The 21,240-nt window shown below is 30.4% G+C and overlaps 1 protein-coding gene across 1 annotated transcript in view; it reads right to left on the bottom strand.

Annotated features, from left to right (window-relative positions):
• The window catches only part of LOC145326551 (dynein axonemal heavy chain 3-like), a 126,906-nt gene that overhangs the window by 104,789 nt on the left and 877 nt on the right, over window positions 1-21,240 (bottom strand). Inside the window, exons 2-27 of the mRNA XM_080169922.1 lie at window positions 20,941-20,985; window positions 19,465-19,530; window positions 18,201-18,275; window positions 17,504-17,558; window positions 16,650-16,724; window positions 15,448-15,540; window positions 15,218-15,259; window positions 15,086-15,143; window positions 14,488-14,582; window positions 12,050-12,106; window positions 11,748-11,863; window positions 11,193-11,319; window positions 10,382-10,468; window positions 10,196-10,277; window positions 9,965-10,065; window positions 9,403-9,500; window positions 8,550-8,617; window positions 7,787-7,870; window positions 7,413-7,455; window positions 5,574-5,653; window positions 4,005-4,082; window positions 2,307-2,420; window positions 1,775-1,883; window positions 1,470-1,533; window positions 817-927; window positions 559-623 (exon numbers count right to left, since the gene is read on the bottom strand). Of these exons, the coding sequence (XP_080026048.1) occupies window positions 559-623; window positions 817-927; window positions 1,470-1,533; window positions 1,775-1,883; window positions 2,307-2,420; window positions 4,005-4,082; window positions 5,574-5,653; window positions 7,413-7,455; window positions 7,787-7,870; window positions 8,550-8,617; window positions 9,403-9,500; window positions 9,965-10,065; window positions 10,196-10,277; window positions 10,382-10,468; window positions 11,193-11,319; window positions 11,748-11,863; window positions 12,050-12,106; window positions 14,488-14,582; window positions 15,086-15,143; window positions 15,218-15,259; window positions 15,448-15,540; window positions 16,650-16,724; window positions 17,504-17,558; window positions 18,201-18,275; window positions 19,465-19,530; window positions 20,941-20,981 (2,084 nt within the window). The 5' untranslated portion in view covers window positions 20,982-20,985. The remainder of the gene's footprint in view (window positions 1-558; window positions 624-816; window positions 928-1,469; window positions 1,534-1,774; window positions 1,884-2,306; window positions 2,421-4,004; window positions 4,083-5,573; window positions 5,654-7,412; window positions 7,456-7,786; window positions 7,871-8,549; window positions 8,618-9,402; window positions 9,501-9,964; window positions 10,066-10,195; window positions 10,278-10,381; window positions 10,469-11,192; window positions 11,320-11,747; window positions 11,864-12,049; window positions 12,107-14,487; window positions 14,583-15,085; window positions 15,144-15,217; window positions 15,260-15,447; window positions 15,541-16,649; window positions 16,725-17,503; window positions 17,559-18,200; window positions 18,276-19,464; window positions 19,531-20,940; window positions 20,986-21,240) is intronic.

Raw genomic sequence — 21,240 nt, 5'->3', positions numbered from 1 at the left:
GTTGTAGAAGAATAGGTTTTGTAACTGTGAATGCGTCCCAAGGGGGACATACAACCCATTCATTATCAAACTATTTTCCAGGGCTTTGCTGGGGCTAATACTAATTTACAATTAGATTTTTTGTAGCTATTTTATTTGTTTTCAACATATGCACTTAGTACATGGACACAGGGACATGGCAATGGATAAGTAAATATAAAGAAAAAATACCCCATCCTTTAGTTTATTAAAACTATTAGGAGACAGGTTGAAAAGAATGATTCATCGTTAATTTCAACAATTTAAGCAGAAACTAATCCAAAAGATATTTTGGCGAGATTCATTCCTAGTCAGTGACAGAGATATATAGTAAAGTATGATAATAATGCGTAGAGATAACAATTAATTACGAATTCTATATTGATTTTATTAATAACACATTAGACAATAAGTAATCAAAATACAAAACAAAAGTAACGTATTTAAAAACTTAATTAAAAAGTTTTATATTCATGAAAACAAAGCTTTATAGAACAAGTTTTGTCTGTTAAAATAGGTCATCTTATCAAACCTGCTTACCTATTAAATATAGGCTCCAAGTAAAGCCAAGATTCTTGGCAGCGAAGCCAGGCATCAAGGATATCCTAAACATAGTGTAATATAGTCCTAGAGTAAAATAATTTTGGTTAACAGTCACAAATTGTTCATATAAAAGCCAAAAAACAAAGCTTAATTAATGGGAATTTTGTCATCCACTAGCAATTAATCCACTGTTTGTAAATTTGGTTTGCATTATGACATAGAACCATCCTGTACCCAGCTGAAAATAATCATTACCTGCATGGAAATAAGTTTATCCTCCCAAGTTTTCATTTCCTCTTCAAATGGTTTGATATAGGCTGAACTATGCATGGTCTGGGCTTTCAGAATATGGTCGTCAAGCATAACCTAAAAATTAATAATTGTAACCTCTTTTGAAATGTACTCTGTTCGTTTAACAAGTTAACAGATGTTTCGGGTAAGTCCCTTTCGTGGCAACTCACCTTAAGAGGCGATTATTCGTATTTTTTACAGTAGCTTTTCTCCTATTTCTAGCCCCTGCGGGACAATTGCCTAACCCAATATAACCTAACCTAACCTATAAAAAGCCATTTTAAAAATACGACGAATCGCCCCTTAAGGGGCGTTGCCACGAAAGGGTCTATTCCCGATGTTTCACTAAAGTATGAACAAAAAGGTACCTTTAGCAAGGAAAACACTGCTAAAATTCTTCAATGTGGTACTACTAAGATATTTCCTTTTCATTATAAGCTAAGTTTTTTATTATTACAGCTTCGATTTTAAATTTCAGGATTTGCTTAAAATAGTGTTAAAGCTTGCACACGATCTTTTGGTTATAATACCCATCTAAAATTTTTCTGAAATTATTAGACTGATAATTAGACTAGCTTTAACCAACACCAATCCATTTATTTCTAATTGAGCCGTACCTGAATATCATCAACCCCAGAAAGGATTGAAACTCCAGATTCTCTGTACGGCTGACAGTTAAACCTAAAAATTTGATTATGTAATTTTATAAAACCTATACCAGTATCACACAAATCTATTATATATATAAATACATACATTTTAGCAAAAAAGTATACTCTTCCATCCATAAAAAAATGTTCTCGCTCAGAGAAAATTGTATAAATTTTGGTAAGATAATAATAATTGAAATGGTATTTACAAGCATGTGTTTAATAACCCCTCTATTATTTCAATTTCACATTTTCAATCAAATAAATCTTACCTGACATTCTCCCATTCTCCTTTCATCTTGGCCATTGCTTTCTCCAGGGCAAATTCTTTGCTGGCAGCATTAGAGATATCCTGCAGTTTGTCTCCAAGTTTGTGAAGACCTGTTAATGACAATAGAATATATCAATAAATTGAGACAAATGATGTGTAAATTGATAACAAAGTGAACAGGATAAAAAGAGGTGTAATCAAGTAAAAAATCTTTTTTATTTAAAAAAAAAAGCGTTCGTTTAGCACCAACAATACTGAGTAATATCATATAAAAACCCTTTTAACATGCAGACTGTAATATTTAGAGATTGTCATCACTTTATGTAGGTATGTATGTAAATCTAATTCCTCTTATAATATTGTCTTTTAATTGAATTTTTAGATTTTTGAAAATGTAGTTGCACTTGTTTTCTAATCTCTTTGCTATTTTTATTTATTTTTAAGATTCACTTTATTACAGCACTTTTACTTAAAGGTCCATTAATTAAATGCATCTACATATATGCTATAGCAAGGTTATTTAATGATAATACCTGCATCAATCATACTAGAGAGTGTCATATCAGGACCGTGCTTCACTTCAAATCCAAGTTCCTGACCCATCTGGTCCCAATGACGCTCTCTTAATCCAGGGTTACAAATTGTTTCTAAAATAAAATGATTTGATGTGTATTGTGTATTTCATTTTTCAGTATGACTTCGAAACCGATTAATATATGCTTGAATAGAAACTGTTCTTTGCCATACTGAAATACTATGTTGTCATTAATAAAGTTGTCTATAATATGATGCGATAAACAACTATTCTTAGCTATTTCTTTAGTTTTATTTTAGATTTCCTGTTTTAAAGAAACATTGTGAACAAAAAAAAACATCTCTTGATCCTTGTAATCAAGTGTAAGTACAGATACTTACAAAGAATAATGAGTCCCGCAACATCACAATTATTTCTTTAAAGCAAAGCTAGTCTTCAATGTGTACAAATATAATATATCATAAATGGCATGATTTAGAAATATAGATAGGCTTTAAAACTACATTATTGGCAATTTCATAAAAACGTTATAAGTTGTTTACATTGTCTCAAAATTATCCTCTTAAAAAAAGCTACTTATTTTTACCATACTTCTAAAATTCAACCTTCAATAGTTCTATAAACTTTCTATTACAGTTAGGAGGTTGAATCCAGTTTTATAGAAGCAAAAATATAATCTATGATTACGGTTTTGGCCCTCTAAAAAACGTAATGTATGATTTCATTTTCCCCTCTCTTGGTAATGATATCATCAAGGCCGATATGATTTTTGTAATCTACTATTTCATTTTTGCCTCTCTTGGTGATGATATCATTAAAGCCGATACGGATTTTATAATGTACCATTCCACTTTAAATTTTTTTAATCGTAAAAATGCAATAATAATGCATGTATGATTAAAAACTTTTTATGTAAAATTTAAAAAATAACTAGTATATAACATTAGTATTATTAGTATTATTATACATTACATTTTTATGAGGGTCAAAACCGTAATCATAGATTATGTTTCTGCTTTTATAAAAATGGATTCAACCTTAAACTGTATTAAGTTTTGAACACAGCCACTCTTTAATACTGTTCCTCCATGTAAATTGTTATCCTTGTTTTGAAATAAATGTCGGCTGAGTAAACAATACCAGGGTAGTTCATATAAGGTCTGTAAATCATGTAGGGTTGAAACATTATTTCAAATCTCATAATTATGCTTTGAAGGCCAAAAGACAGTTAAAATTCAGGGAGAAAAACTGTTTATTACACTAGTCCCCAAAGTCTTATGAAAACGTTTTCTTATTCATTTGCTTAACAACTTTGGAGACTTTTATTGAAATTTGATTGGTAAGTTCATCAAGTTAAGTGTCCAAACATTTCAACCACTAATATTAATCTACAAAAGGGATAATTCCATGTATAATAATTGGGGATGAACATCAATTTATGGGTCATTGTCTTATCTCTTTATATTCCTAGCTAAAATTAGCCTCCTAGACAAAGGTATTAGGTGGTCACAGAAAACATTTTAGATAATTTTGTTTGATAATTTATGTTCTTGATACTACTTCAATTACTACTTACAATGCAAAACTGAAATTGCAGGTATTATTTCCAAAACTCACATTTCCTAGCTTTCTAAAAACGAACTATGAAAAATATCTGGCCCTTTTTATCCCAATCCAATTACCAGTGGTTTCTTACCTAGCACAAAAAGGTGAGCTTTGAACTTTTCAATCTTGGATCTCACCACATCAGCAATTCTTCGAGGAGCAGGGGAATCTAAACATTAATATGATGTGGATACATTACAGTAGATATTTCGCAAATAAGTCTTTAATCCGCAGTGTACTCTAAGAACAACATGGAGTAAGAACATTACAGTATATATGTTCAGAATAGCTCTTTATATAGCAAAGGAACATAAAATTAATATGAAGTGTGTGCATAATAGTTAATATGTATTAAATAATTCAACATTGAGATGGACAATCTGAAATAATTTGATGGGGTACATTCCAGTAAATATATCTGCAACAATCCTTCAAGGCGCAGAGAAGCCTTAACATTAATATGGTGTAACAATATCATAAATACATTTAATTCATTTTATTTTGAATGTACACCAATATTAATATGCAACATTCTCCAACAAAAATCATAGAACATCGATATAAATATCTAATATAAATGGATATAAATTTATAATATAAATGGATATAAAAAAAAAGTTTTATCAACTAAATTTGCCCGGTTCTTCATTAAACTAGGATGATATATTCTCTGATTTACTAATATTAAATGGGAATCATTTATCAATTATTTTATATTTTTTTTGCTTTCGGCTTATAAAACTTCTTTTTGGTATTTAAAAAGTTTACTTTATTCCTGAAAAGATTCAAATGTTTTAACTCTGAAATATTGAAACGATTAATCAAATTTTGGGTGAAATCTTAAATTTACATAAAATTCTATGACTAGTACAAATTTTCAAGATAATTTAACTATTGTTATTATAATTCCTCATAAAACTTTCTTTAGAATTAGATGAGAGAATATGACAGACATTATTTAAATAATAAAGTATAAAAAGGATTTTAATTTTTTTGCATATCTGTTGTTTGCAAACACAAGTTGAATCTGTGCAGCTCCTACTTTAAATCGTACTTAAATTAAATCTTTTTGATATTAAACATGATGAACCAATCCGGTGTCTCTATAGTACAATTCCAGAATACCATTGGTTATTGAGTTTTTAAATGATTTTCAAGTTATCGGAAATTCAATACTCTAACATCCCACTCAATGTTAACCTTAAAGCGTACTTCTAAGAAAAGAAGCTTATGTGCTATTTTTGAAGTAACACAAATAAATAAAGATGGCGTGTTTGTGGGTGAACCTTACCAACTCCATGTGGTGCCTACAGTTAGCAAGAAGATAAAACAATTCATTTATATCAATTTAACTTCTAAGTTGACACACACTAGTGACTATACTACTTTTAGCTCTATCTACTACATATATTTATGATTTTAGTGCGACAGCACTATGATTTATCTTTTTATTTAAGACATATGTAGTTATACCTTCTTTTATTGCAATATTTAAAACTTACACATTTTAGTTTTCATATGCATTTAATTTTGAATAATACATATATACGAACTTTTGTGTAAATATTTCAAATTCCGATAACACACTCGAATTTTTAACCGAAGCTTGCATAAAGTACAAAATAAATTCACTTGGGCTATATTTACAGTATTGTCTCACCTGCAAATAGCTGAGAAAGATCTGAAGAATTAGTGTACATTTCTTCTACCTTCTTCTTTATAGCTGGACTGTCCAGCTCTCTAAAAAAAACAAGGATGATAAAAAAATTTAGTACCAAAGCCCACAAATATGAAATCATTTTCTTTATCAAAAGATTAGTCAAACATATAGAGTTACAAGATAGAAGTTGTTGATTTTAACTTCCAAACCTTGCCATTCTCCTCCAGCCCAAATCATGTGCACTTTATTTTTTATCACTCTTTCACCCCTATATCTTTAAATCTTCTTATAGCAATACCTTTCTATCTCTCTCTCTCTCTTCCTACTTCTCTCTGTTTCTTATATTTTGATCAACTTTTTGAAAAGCTTTGCTACTTTAGGAAGTATTCATCTTATTTGAATTAGCATGTGAGTCCTTGTATTTGTACAGAGGCAAAATCTTTGTTTGTTGAGAATGAAAAGGTAGTATTGGATTTCTACATTACCAAACATATTTATTTACCTTTGTTTGAGCAAGATATGCCATTTACAAAATAAACTGAGATAATAAAAGTTGAAAAAACCGGCAACCTCATACAATAATACAAATGTAAAGATCAAAGTGAGGCAATAAGAATGATAACAAAAGAAAGAACTCTTTCTTTTTTCCATTTTTTGTGGTAAATTTTATCTGCAGTGGCTATGTATATTTTGTATATAACTGCCTACTCTACAAAACATCTACAAGAGTGTTCATACACATTTAATTTATAATAAATTCTAACAATTCAAAATCCTTAATTTTCTTTTAATTCAGGAAAAGCTATTGATATATATTATATGGGACATAATAATAGCAGTTTTACAACAAAACAAAAAACATTTATTTATATCTAATGCTGCAATTTGATATTAGTTTTTTTTATAATTCAGACTTAAATAGTTTGATCTATACTTGTCTATATATTTCGAGAGAAAAAAAAACTTACAGCTTAATATTTTTTCAGTGGATATCTAATAGTTTTATAAAAACAATGAAAAGTAGAGAAAATTGTAAAATATGTGGTTGAAAACTAATACTAGATATTGATAAATATTCAACATTTGTTTTGCGGAGTTTAAAATGAGAAAAATATCTAAGTGACAAGTTCATATATCTGCAGGACAATTTTACTCTCAAATATTCCAACAACTTAAAATACTTTAAAACAACAACGTCAAAACAAATATAGATATCCTTATACTAAAGTAACAGGCTGTTTGTCTGTTTGTTTGTCTGTGTGTCTGTACCAAAGGATCTCGCTAACCGCTGAACCGATCGGGTTCTCCTTAACAGGGTAGATTCTCATGGGTTCTGGGAAGGTTTATAACTACTTTGGGGGAGGGTACAACCACCCTTCCATCAGAAATTACAAAAAAATCGAAATTTTTAAAAATATATGGGAGACTTCAACGTAACATTAAGAAGTAAAGTAGAGACTTTAACAAACAAAAACATCTAAAGTGCCACTTGAGGCCTCTAGGGGCGTAGCCGCTAGTCTAGTATATAGAGGTTGTCAAATTTTCTGTTTTCATCTTCAATGAAAAAAAATTATTCCTTCTCCAAATATTTTTTTATTTAAGTGCAGAATTAGTAGTTAACAGAGAAGAAAAAGACCCTAACGACCATTAGCAGAACAATATAAATGTAAATCTTTAAACCTGTTGAGTTAAATTTTTTGTACGTTCAGAATAACGTATAAATGGACACACCCTTATTTTAGATTAGTTGCTAGATAAAAATAGTCTTTATCCCAAATATCTTATCTTAAAACATATTTAGCATTACAATAAGATGTATGTAGTTAATATAATGTTTACCTTGCTGCACCTGTATACCACTTCTCATAGTTTTCATGGAAATCTAAAGTAACAAATGTTTTTTTTGTTTTGCATACATAAGTCACTTTGATATGGTTCAAAGTTCATTTGTTTTCTATATGTTCGATCGTATATATAGCAATAACTCTGTCAAATATGCTTACAAGACAATCCCTTTTCGACATAAGATACTAAAACAGCTTATTTACTTGCCTAAGTAATCAGTTTCTAAATATCTTTCTATTTCATCGATAAGTATTGAAAATTAAAGTTTTCCATTGGCATTTGAAATAAATTATCACAGTAAATTAGGTTCTTACAGATCAAAACTGCAATAATATATAATATTACCAAGGCCCAACTAATATGTTTACCTAGCGCAGTGTGCCAGAGAGTAGAATACATCTCAATATTTTGTTTCATTGTCTTCAAAAGAGGATATGTTGATGGATCCCAGTCTAAAATTAACACACAATAATAACATTGGATACAACCTTTAAATAGTACAACATATAATATCTAAATTAAAATGGAAGAAAAAATCAATGCATTGTATATCTAATTTACTCTCACAAAAAATGTCACTGCTTTTTATACTGTTCTTATTATTCACTAATTAGGATGGGTTTTATAATATAATAAACGCTAATGAATATTGAGACCAAATAGTGAAACGTTATAGGGAATTTAAATCATCACATTTCTCAAGAATTTTTCCCTAGCTATACTTGGTCCATTTCATAATTTTGCAAATCATCATTTCAAATTTGATTCAAATTTATTCATTAAAACTAAAGGAAATGAGGGAGGAAGAAGCAACAAACAAAAATATATATACGTTTATTTCATATTAACGCTGAAGTTTATCATCAATAAAGGCAATTGTAGAATACTAAAAGTTTCTATAAATTAATTTGAATTTCCCCTACGCTTTGCAGCAAATTTGAATTTATAGGGATGGATCAAAGTAGGACACCTACCAATACTCAGACTATGTTTGATTAAGAATCAGTTCTAATGTCTCATGTTGAGACCTCATCCCAAGATCATTACTATGGTAGTATTACATACCTATACTAGGGAACACTATAGTCAAATCAACAATAACTTTTAAAAATTATTGTCCCAAGTACATACCAAGATAATTTTCTTCATGGTTAATATTTTCCAATTCAATAACAGCATTCTCTACCAATCCAGCCAATCTTAAAACCAGAATAATGCAAGTAAATTAATTAAAAGTTACAATGTTAACTTATTTTTTATTTAAGAACCATTATTTATAATACAAAAATTTAGATTTAAAAAATTGAAGGAATTTTACAAATTGTGAAGAAAAAATTAAGCAAGTTTTTTTTCAATATTTCAACAAAAACAATCTTTAAAATACCAGCTGTTAAAAGTGATCAATCTAACTAAAATGTGGAATTTATAACACAGATAACAAAATATGTTGCTAATAATGTAAAACTGTAAAAAAAAAGATTTACATAAAATTTAGAAAAGATTAGTCTAACTACAGCATTATAGTATGTATATATTATAAATGGTGCATATTTGAATATTTATTCCTTTGTCTTCATATCTTCTCATTATAGTAACTACTTTTTACTTTTTATCCTGTGTACATTTATACATGCAGTTGAAACATTCATACATACTCGCTATATGGAAGGAAAAAACAATTATAAATTAGTTTTGAAATGTTAATAAAAAATCAACAATAAAAATTAAGTAAATTTTTTTAAAAGATTTACTACTAGCCTTTTTACACAAAATAACATATAAGAAAGGATAAACTTAGTAATTGTAACATTTTGAAAGGAGATATAGAAAAATTTTCTGTGTTTTTTTTTGGTGGATGACAGCAAAAAAAACAATTTTACCTCCTCTCCGATTACATCTTATACTTTAAAGTTTTTTCCCCATATTTAAAATTATTTCCTGGTTATGAAATTTCTTTATCTGCCCCTTTTAAACAAAATTTTACTTGTCAATATGGTGAGCACTAGTTCTCATTTCATCCATTGTCAGAACAGGAGGATCTTTTCGCATAAATGTCTCGAGGTCTTTGCTGGCTTTATTCACCTTAATTCAAAGAATATTATATTTCAATGACCAAATATGTGTGTGGGGGGGGGGGGGGTTACAACGCTAAAATTCAACATGGCAGTTGCATAAAAGTTTGAGATAGAAAACAACCCTTACCCCACCCCTATCCCCCCTGGGATCTGTTAATTGTCTTAGAACCTATACGACATTATAGCATCAGTAACCTACACCCCCTCTTATCTCTTTATAGTTACAAACTAGTGACAGTGCCACTAGCCTTTAGGTTCTTCGAAAATTACTCAAAGATATTGGGTTATTTATTCTTTCTTGAATTCCAAAATAGCTTAAAACCACCGCAGGACCTATATGTATATACCCTGAGAAGCACAACATTGTGGGGTTATAAATATTTTCAGCCAGACGTCATACTACTTTGACTTATAGATATCCAATTTCATTAAAACAATGAAAATATACATCTATGAAATAGAACTACTTACCTTTGATTCAAACTTATCAATCCTTTCTCTCAAAGCATCTTCCACTTGGTCTCTCTTATTTCCAATTCTTGTTTTAGCCAAGTCAAAGACAGCAGCCATATCTTATCAAATGAAATAAAAAATTAGTTCAGTTTATGGTTATTTTCATTTATTGTAAAGAGAATTTCCTTTTTTTTCAGAAAAAAATACAGTTTAAGAAAAACAGACTTAAAATTTTTCATTTATGATTACCTTTTGGCCAATGGAAAACTCTGGTATTTAGCTGAATATCCTCTTTAGGTAAGAGAGTAGAATCCAACAAGAACAGAACTCTCTAAATAACAATTTTTTATGCATTCATTTGTAATTAGATTAATTTATTAAGTTTAAAAGCGTTTAATTTTTATTTTCTTTGTGTTTAAAATGGAATGTACTGACCTGAGTAGCTGTTCCAATCCTCTTCATAAGTTGAGGAACTGTATCTGCCATTGAAACTGCCAGGTATCTCTGCAAATCTACAAGCTCCTAAAACATTACATCAAAATGGCATTCTTTACCGAAGTCTTCTGATTACAAGGTCAATAAATGGAACCTTAAATTAGGATATAAAGATAAATTAAATAAACACATCTTAACAATGCTGTTTGTACACTCGAACCATCCATCCCTCGGTTTGTAAGCAAGTTCCTGAACAACGTATCTAATAAACTACCATAAAGTTATTATTAATGTAGCTATTATACTTTTTACATAATCAATTACCATTTTATAGATTAATTTGCTTCAATTATTAAAAGTTTATACGCAAAATTAATTTGCTTAGTTAAACGGTGATAGCCAATATTGACATAAAAAATAGAAAAGTTAAACATCTAAAAGTAAATGTTATGCACTTTCCATAATGTGTATGTAAAAATATTTATTCTGACAAGAACTTGGCACAGAAACATAATATCCACCAAGGTATCACATTTTCACAACATTAACCGTCTCAATTTTCAGGTCTAATGCCTTTTGAATGTAAATGTAAGAAAGGGATCAAGTTATGACTTTCTACAATACAAGAATTCTGCATAAATTGACAATATTTTTTTCCTTTTTGCAAACATTGCATGCTTTGTTTAATTTTGAAATTTTTTGCTAAATCTTTTGTGTTTCTTTATAGTATATGAAATGTAGTTATACCTGGAGAAAAATGTTATTTTTTAGAAATAGTAACAATTAATACCATAACCAAAATATCATTAACCTTTGTATCATCTGGTATTTCCCCAAGCTTGCCTGCCATTTCATCAAAGTTCTTACAGATTTCCCTGTTCCAGTTTCTGTTCAATTCTTCTTGATACTTTATCAAGCTCAATCTCAAGTTACGTGTTCTAAACAGAATTACAGCATCAGTTTAAACAATTTGCTTTTATTGTTTTGATAAGCAGGCTATTAGAATTTAGTAGAAGTAAATTATCACTTTGTATTTTTTATTGTGATTAAAAATTTATACTGAAAAAAAAATATACTAGTTATAAAAAGTTTGAATCCAGTGTAGTTCACGGTAAAATGTTCTTAGTCAAAATTATCTCCTAAAAAATGTATAACGTTTAAAAGCTGCTAGCTGCCAAATGACTATTCCAGATTAGTTGTAGGCCTTCTTTTGTTGATTAAAATTTTTTGCGAACATAATCTATATTCTATATGTTCCATCGTTTGGCTGTTAGCAGCCTTTAAAGTTTATAGTTTTGAAGATAATCTTTACCAGTAACATCTCTCCATGAACTGCACTAGATCCTAAAAAAATTAATGTAATTACCTATTGATCATTTCAGAGTTGAGAGTGTCACACATAAGTCCAAACATATTGAGTGGAACATAATGTTTAATTTGTCTCAACTCTCCTTCTAGCTTCGAATAATCTTCCATCTTCTCCTAAAAGTATTTTTTATTGATTAAGTAGCAAGTATAATCATTAAAACGAAATTTTTCTAAATTAAGCATCTTTTAACTTTAAAGTTTTAGGTTCGACAATTCATTTATGTTTCTTTTCTTTAGTACTACTGGATCTTGCTATTCTTGAAACATATCACATAAACAACTAAAAATTGAAGAAAAAACCTGGAAAACATCTAAACTTGGATTTCTTTTGAGAAATTCATTCTTTTCAATCTCACACTAAAATCAGAAATATTAATTTATAATTGAAATTATACATGTACATATTTATAATAAATAACTTGTAAAACAAAAATCAATTTTTAAAAGAAATCTATGGAGGGGGGGGGGGGCAATGGGCTGTTAATTACGCTTGTACCTAAAGTTTATAAACACGTTTTTTTATTAGTTCCCTTGAAATCATTAGTCACTTTTATTATATTTTGATTGGATGGATCACTGATTTAATATAGTTTTAATTAGGGTTGCGCCGGATATTTTTTTGGCCGGATACCGGATATCCGGCCTATTTCAAATGCCGGATATCCGGTATCCGGCCGGCTATCCGGCCAACGCCGGTATTCGGCAAATATCCGGTTATCCGGCCAAATTACCGGATATCCGGCCAGATAACCGGCCAAATTAATACATATTATCAAAATAGTCCCTTTCGTGGCAACGCACCTTAAGGGGCGATTCGTTGTATTTTTTAAATTGCTTTTAATAGGTTATTTTAGGTTAGGTTAGGTTATATTTGGTTAGGTGATTGCCCCGCAGGGTTAGGCAATTGGCCCCGCAAGGTTAGAGTCTCCCGCGAGGGGCTAGAAATAGGAGGAAAGCTACTGTGAAAATACGAATGATCGCTCCTTAAGGGGCGTTGCCACGAAAGGCACTATACTCGCAAAAAAATTTCTTCATAAACTGGTGTTTTATATTATACTAGCGGTTGCGTCCCTAGTAACTAGGGATATTAGAAGGGACATGAAAGTGCAGAAAAAGAACTTAAAACCTTACAACGACTTTTTTTGTAAAAATTAAACAGCCTAAAACAACCCTGGGACCTATAAAAAGCGTCACTCTAAAGGAGAACCATATCGGTTCAGCGGTTAGCAAGATCCTTCGCTACAGACAAAAAAAGCTTACTACTTTATATAATAGAATAAAATTAAGGTTCAAACTTAAAAATTAAGTAACTATTAAATGATCTTTCTTCTTAGCAAATAAATCTAATTAACTATTACTACCCTCAATCTGTAATATCAACCCATAACGGTTGGAGGAAGGGCGAGGAATTGTCGTTGAATGCCTGCCCCCACCCCCTCTCTGTTTTTTTCTATCCCATTTTCTGTGTATAAAAGGTAGAGGGCTATAACTGTGTGACTTTTGAAATATGGGTATGACACATAACTGAAATTTTTTTATACCTCCTTTCTGGCGGGCACAGGATGCCAGCAAATCTGGTAAGGTCATTCAGGTAAAAAGTAAAAATATTTCTTTATTTACACAAAGCATTTCATGTTATCTAATACTAAAATATCCTATAGCCGTACATTCTCATATGTAATATAGGTGTTCAAGTCGATTTCAGGTTCCAGGTATAATCCTGCAAGTCCTGAACCTCCAGGTCTCCAGAAATCTTTAAACGGTTCCTTTGACCGCAAATTTTTACTTAAAGATTTCAAACGGGGGGGGGGGGGGAATGTGGTGACTCGTGCCATGACATACCAGCAATTTTATTTTGGATGTTACTCCCTTAGTTTTAGAGATAATTGGGTAAAATCTTTTTGGCTGGGTCACTAATTACCCAAAGTTTTGGTATCTTTCAAAAAAAACGGCGGCGGGACCGCCGCTCCCGCCGTTCACCGCCATTTTCCACCGCCGCCAAAAAAAATTTTATTGCATTTCTTTATCTTTAAAACTAAGGGAGTAGCATCCAAAATAAAATTGGCGACATGTCGTGGCACGAGTCACCACATCCCCCCCCCCCTTAAACTTTTTTATATATCTTCATGACATATTACAATTTCATAAAATCCGTTGCCGTTTACCTGCCAACCTTCGGTTTGCGGCTGGCAGCTGCCAAGTACTGCTGCCACCGCCAAAATTTATGTTTTGAGATTTCCAATATAAAATTTACATAAAGATAAACATATTCAGAAAAATTGTTCTCTTATTTAAGATTTAAAAAAACAGATATTTTTGTTGTAAAATATAAAAGATTATATTGCCGGATATCCGGCCGGATAGTTTCAATATCCGGTATCCGGCCGGATATCCGGCCACACCGGATATCCGGCCCAACCCTAGTTTTAATATTGTTCTCCTTAACAATGTAGTTTCTCCTACGTCATGGGAAGTTTTAAAAATATTTTGGAGGAGGATACCATCAACCTCTTAAAACAGTCCAATATTTTTTTTAAAATGATTCTTGAGCGGATTTGAATAATAGAAATTTCAAATTTCACAATGGAAAAAGGTACAAATAGCTTGAAAATTACCCTGGAATTATACAAAGCTCCATAGAAAATTGTGGGTTCAATCCTAACAACTGTTTATCATTTCTTAATGCACTGCACATACATCTACATTAGTAAGTTGTTTCGTAGGATAATAAATATAACCTGAGAAGAAAGAATGTTATTGTACTTCTTATAACTCTCAATATATTTCTTAGGTCCAACAGTATTTGCATCCAAAATTGCTTCAGCTTCACGTACTAAAACAAATTTGCATAGAGATGAGACAATAGAAAATATATGAATCTTCCTCGTTTGTACAATTGATTGGCAAACATAATGGGTACAGGATTGTAGGTTAGAGCCTCGAACAGACATTCTGACAGGTCGGATTTCAAAACTTTTTCTGTATCAGAAGCGAAGCTACTCATTCACTTTATCTGTTTAATCAGTCAGTCGGTCCATAATGCTATTGGCCAGAGAAATGTTGTTTTCTCGGTTGATTCTCTGTATCAATCAGCATCAAGTGTATAATTTATTTTGTTCATCAGTCTGTCGTCATACATAAAAAGATATTAAACATTTCAGAGCTTTGCTACTTATGGATGGTATAATCATTTTTTGTTTCTATTGCCTTATTTGTAATCTTATTTTCCAGACACTGTAGGACAGGAGTTAGAAATACCTTGTTTCCCCTCAGCCCCCTTTTCTCGAACGTTATATAAATATTTTTTTCGCAAAATACAAAAGGAAGTGTTTTTACCTAAAGACTGAACATAGTCCTCCTCCCAACTAACACTCAACAAATACAAATCTTCCTCCTAAATAATAGTATAAAATTATTTTTAATAATTTGGACACTTAATAATTAATAACTAAAATAATAATAGCTCACCCTACACTCAGGAAATATTTCAACTTCAATCCTTGGAAACTCCTAAATAATCGTGTAAGTTAAATATTTTCTTTTTAAAATAGTCACATCTATGAATAAGCAGCTGTGTAGAGCACATATAAAAAGGTAGTGAAAACTTATCCTCCTAAATTTTAGTATAAAAAAGTAAAAACAAATATTTTGGTATTTTTATTTTTTTAAATTTGAATCAAATGTTGGCAAAAAGTTACCTCTGTACATTCCACAACCTCTCTCAGACAATTGATTATAATTTGTTTGGTATCAAGTAAAGTTGGAGAAAATTCTACCCCTTCATCACTTATCTAAACAATAAAAAAAATTTGAAAAGGTAATTTTTGGATGTATTTCTGTAAGATTATGTGTTAGCATTTAGTTAAATGCGATGATTAAGTCAAATTGTTCTAAATTATAAACATTTCATATATATACATCTAGGCTGACTTAATAAGCGCATTTGATTAAACGCTGACACAACTGAAAATAAGCGAAAAAAATACCCTCTTTTTTAATAAAAACAAAAAAGTGTATAGACAATTATTAACTTTCATTCGTTACTGTTTGTGTCTTGAAATCATTTAGTTTATATCATAAATCTAGCATTCTGATTCTAAACTTTATTTTTAACTCAAACTATTCTACTTTTAGAACTTTCACTGAAAATAAACTGTGTAATAGTTTATTTGAAATCCAAATAAATCTCTTCATGATCTAAGTTTAAATATAAATGTATTTAGAATCATTTATCATCTCCAGTATGTTTGGAATTTCTATTTACACAAATAAAACAAGAAGGCTGATAACAACCAACTAACGAGGCAGGGAAATAAGAAAAGTCGAATTGATAGATATACGTTGATAAGTTAATCTTCGCTAAAATATTATTAGAAGTAAACATGTTCCAATTTCTAGACAAAACAAGGGTGACAACATTCATAAAAGCGAAGCTCTGAAATGGTAGGACATACCAACGTTAACTCTTGTTGAGGACATACGTACCTTTTTAGGACTTGATTATAGAGATGCTTCTTTAAAACATACTTATGTACATTGTACCTTGTAGTAATAGGACAAAGTATTCCAAAAACCAGATAAATAGGATAATAATATCCAATAAAAAATGTTATCAAAAATGTTAAAAATCAACATGTTTTAAATGGACGTACGGACTCTCTGGTAACAATATTAGAGTTACTACGATTTCTAAATCATACCTATATTACCTAACTGTAATCAACATGCAAAGTTTATAATCGATAGAACAATTCTAATATGTCTAAATAAACGTACCGACGCTAATTTTAGAAAAGATTCGCTTTTTTAAAAGTGTGCTATTGAAAACCATAAACAGAAAAAATCTTGAATTACGAGGGCAATTTTTTCTAACCCATCATCAGAAATCAGAATATCATACCTCAAGCTTAAGATTCATCATTGGGTTGCACACAAAAGTCAAATCTTGATATGGCGGAGAAAAGTCATTTCCACCCTAAATGAAATAAAAGTACTATTAAATTCTGAATATGTACTTAGATTAAAAAGGGTAAAAATATGTTTCTAAACTTTCACTTTAAAATCTTGCATACATTCCAGATAATATTGTAGATTTTCAGGGTTACAGGGATAAGACAGTAGATACAGATATAAGCCAAGTAGATCTCATAGAGGAATACTAAGAATAAAATATTATACCTTCCCCATTTTTTGCAAGAATTTTTGCATGTGGTAGCTTGTAATTAATGAGTGGAGGGGAAGTTTAAGAAAAGTTTATATATCATTTTATCCCTTTTGTCCTTTAAATCCCTGTTTTCCTTTACACAAATTCTTTCTTTTTTACAGTTTATCCATGCAATTGAATAAATTCATCTATTACTCTAACCTGTGGTTTATCGTTTGGTTTCCTTACTGATCCAAAATAATCAATAATTTGAATACACAGAAAATGTCTAATGCATATTCGGTGCGCAAATTCAAATTATTTTTGAAAATGTGACAGTGTAAGGGATAAGTAAAGATTCTAGTACTGTCGAAGCTTCTGTAAAAATGAGTGCAATATCTGTCTCTATTTCAAAACACTCTCTCCTAATCACTCAACCTCTGGCGTCCTTACTTTTATTGTTTTAAACTCAACGAAGACGTTAACTTCACGGAAAAATAAAATTCCTATATCTTAGTTTAAACCTTTGCCTCTACAATATAAATTTAGAAATTACACATCTACGAAAAATTATCTTTCAGAATAAAGGTCTCCATTATAGGAAAACTTACCGCATATATTCTCATAAATTCTAGAATATCCTCAAGAGTTTTTATAGCCATGGATCTAAAACATAAATTAAACTTTAAATTATTTTTACATATGAAATTTTAACAAGTTCATAAATTATAAAATATACCAAATGTAGTAACACAGAATGGATGTTTCATACATCAGCTTAGTGTCATGTATTACTAATGTTAAAGTATATAATAACAAACAAATAAATGTCTGTTATAGGACTTAAGTATCAGTCCATGTTCAAGTGCAGAAAGCTGACCCTAATTTATGAAAATATATTTTAAAATAAAATTCTCTGTTTGACCTCCCTAATTTAAGTATGAAACCTCCTGCAAAACACTTTTACCTGGAAGAGACCCATTGAAGTTACAGTTATTTTGGGTCAAATTTTCAAAGTAAAGAAGCATATTCAGGAGGCATAATAGTTCATTCAAAGATTTCAAATTTGGGAGTTGGTATTTATATTTGTATCATCCATGGTAATAAGGATGATGATGTCTCTCTTTTAGTCTGAATTTTTATGCAACCAAGAACTGTTTAAGCTCTACTATTCAAAGAACATACCTACTGGTCCTGTGATGATTTTAAGTTATTCGCTTGTGGTTTGTGACACCCCGCCCCGCCCCCCCCCCCAAACCCTACCGAAAAAAATTTCCCTCCCCCACAGAAAAAAGTAGATATCTATACCTAAGGTGATGGGACATAAGAGCTCTAACACATTCAAAGAATCTTTCTACTTGGCGGTACGATTCAGTTTTCTTCCTATTATAAAATATATACATATATATATATATTATATATCATTAGGCATTTAAGCAGTTAAAACTACTTGAAATGATACCCAGAACTTACAACATGACAACAACCATAAAAGCGAAGCTCTGAAACGGTATGATAGACGAATATTCACTCTTGCAGAGTGACAGAACTGAATATACAAAATATCAATATATAAGCTTTGACATAATTATACGTAAATTTGTTACAAAACTTCTTAAATACATAATTCTTTTTAAGGACATACTGACATTTTTTAGAACTTGCTTATAGAGATGCTTCGCTCAAAATATTGTACCTTATTGTAATAGGAATCAGTAATCCAAAAATCAGATCAATTGGATGATTTTATCACATAAACAAGGATGACAATATCCATAAGTAGCGAAGCTCAAAAATTATAAATAGAGATTTGGAAAAAAATTATCTATAGAGTATGTCATAAAAAACTTTAATAATAACAAGGATGACAACATCCATAAAAGCGAAGCACTGAAACGGTAGGACAAACGGACACTAACACTTGTATAGTGTCAGAACTGAATAATCAGAATATAAATTTTTAAATTTTGAAGCAAAATTGTAAGTAAAATTGTCGAAAAACTGCTTGATACAGAGTAATGTTTATGGACATACTCACATTTTTAGGACTTGATTATAGAGTTGCTTCGCTTATAATATTGTACTTTGTTGTACCAGGAATCAGTATACCAAAAATCAGATCAATCGGATTATTAGATCACATAAAAATTTGTTGTTAAAAAAGTAAAAAAATCAACATGTTTAAAATGGACGTACGGACATTCTGGTAATGATTATAGAGTTGCTATGCTTTCTAAATCGCACCTACTACAGTAATCACCATGCAAAGTTTGAAATCAATAGAACAATTCTAACATGCCTAAATTAGCGAAAAAAGCACTTCGGGGCTAAAAAACTAGTTTTAATCTTTTAATTGTACATTCTATATCCGCGGAAAGCCGTTTATAATACGATTCGAGAAATAACTATTATAGGTGTTACAATTGGTTAAAAACCAATATCTAAAAGAATAAAGTGTTTTGTATTATGTCTATTGTCTATCACCTACGTCTACATTCTCTAAAAACCTCAAGAAATTCAAGTTATGCAAAAATTTCCAAATCTAGGTTGAATTCCAGTTTAAGAATCATACTTAGGCACAAGATCAGCCCAGGCTTTCCTCTGTTTCACTAGCACCATCCCAACCTCTGGTAACCACCTATATCAAAATAAAAAGGTCAACAAGAAAGTATATCAATTAGATAAATTACAATTTATTGGTAAATCAAAATTTTAGACATCTTCAGTTGGAAGCATAAAAGTAAACCATTATTTTTCCAGAGGAATCTACCGTAGTGTAAAAAAAAGAAAGACAGAACGTTATATTAGCTAAAACAATATTACAGTTAGGGAGTTGAATCCATTTTTATAGAAGCAGAAATATAATCTATGATTATGGTTTGGACCCTCTAAAACTGTAATCTACATTTCCACTTTCCCCTCTCTTGGTGAAGATATCTTCAACGCCGATACGATTTTGAAATGTAAGATTCTACTTTCCCCTCTCTTGGTGAAGATATCTTCAACGCCGATACGATTTTTGAAATGTAAGATTCCACTTTCCCCTCTCTTGGTGAAGATATCTTCAACGCCGATACGATTTTTGAAATTTAAGATTCCACTTTTGCCTCTCTTGGTGAAGATATCTTTAACAAGAGAGACAAAAGTGGAATCTTATATTTCAAAAATCGTATCGGCGTTGAAGATATCTTCACCAAGAGAGGGGAAAGTGGAAGGGTAGATTACAGTTTTAGAGGGTCCAAACCATAATCATAGATTATATTTCTGCTTCTATAAAAATGGATTCAACTCCCTAGCTGTATTAGATTCGAAAAAACAGTTCCGTCTATCTTACCTATGAGCTGACGAAATCACTAGTCTCCTATACTTATTTTATAAATAGAATATAAAAAGAATAGACTAATAAAATGATAGGGTAGCCTTTCTACTAAAATGTGTGTTGTGTATTAAAAAAAACAAACAAAGCTCTGTTCAATCTTGTAAACAGTTGGGCGGGTTAAAACATATTTGTTTACATTTCAGAATTTTTTTTACTATATTTATCTTTAAAAAAATAAATCTACTGAAAATCGGCTTGGACAAACTAAATTCTTTTAAGTGTAACACCGTTTTGGTGGTTGTTAAGATTTTAAATTGATGAAACAGATAAAACAATATGCATTTCTTGAAAAGTGTTTTATGACCGAAGTAGATAATATTTCAGAATACAAAAAAATTTTATTCTACCCAACTACAAAAGAAGGCTACGCCGTTCAGTAACACAATTAAGATAGTTTAAAACAAAAATTTCTTAATTGTCATTGGTTTTAAGTTTTCAAAAATTCTAAAATTGACCCTTTCATTCTATTGCTTTAATAACATCAAGGATTTGTTTTACATATAAAAATCCCAATTCAAATATATCCGATAGATACCAATTAAAAGAATTTAGTTTTATTCTAGAAAAAGTTTTAGCTCAAAATTTAATTGTTCTCTTTTGGGTTTTGTTTTGCTTGCAACAAGAGGCAGTGTGAGCCTTTTATTATTCTGTTAGAGTAGGATGGTTCACCTTTTTATCAAACAGTTTCTTGCTTCCTCGCACTGAGCCATTACCCTGAAATATTCAATATTAGGAACCTTAACGTTCTTGTCGCAGTGATGGGAGGATTTTAATAACTAACTTTAGTATTATAACAACTCAAAGAATAGTAGATTTTTTATTAAGAGGGTTATTTTATTTGTTACGACTTTTTTATGTTGAATCTATAATGAATTAAGGATATATTCCTTAAAACAAAGAACTTATTTTTAGGTAACTGTAAATGATTCTAAGGACCACACAGCCGATATTCGCACAAAATTAGAGCGG

Source organism: Acartia tonsa, chromosome 8 (genome assembly GCF_053477335.1).
Source record: "Acartia tonsa isolate MP-2025a chromosome 8, ASM5347733v1, whole genome shotgun sequence".
In the NCBI taxonomy this organism is placed as follows: Eukaryota; Metazoa; Arthropoda; class Copepoda; order Calanoida; family Acartiidae; genus Acartia; species Acartia tonsa.
The sequence above is the reverse complement of the archived record's forward strand: the minus strand, read 5'-3'. Positions and strand labels throughout refer to the sequence as shown.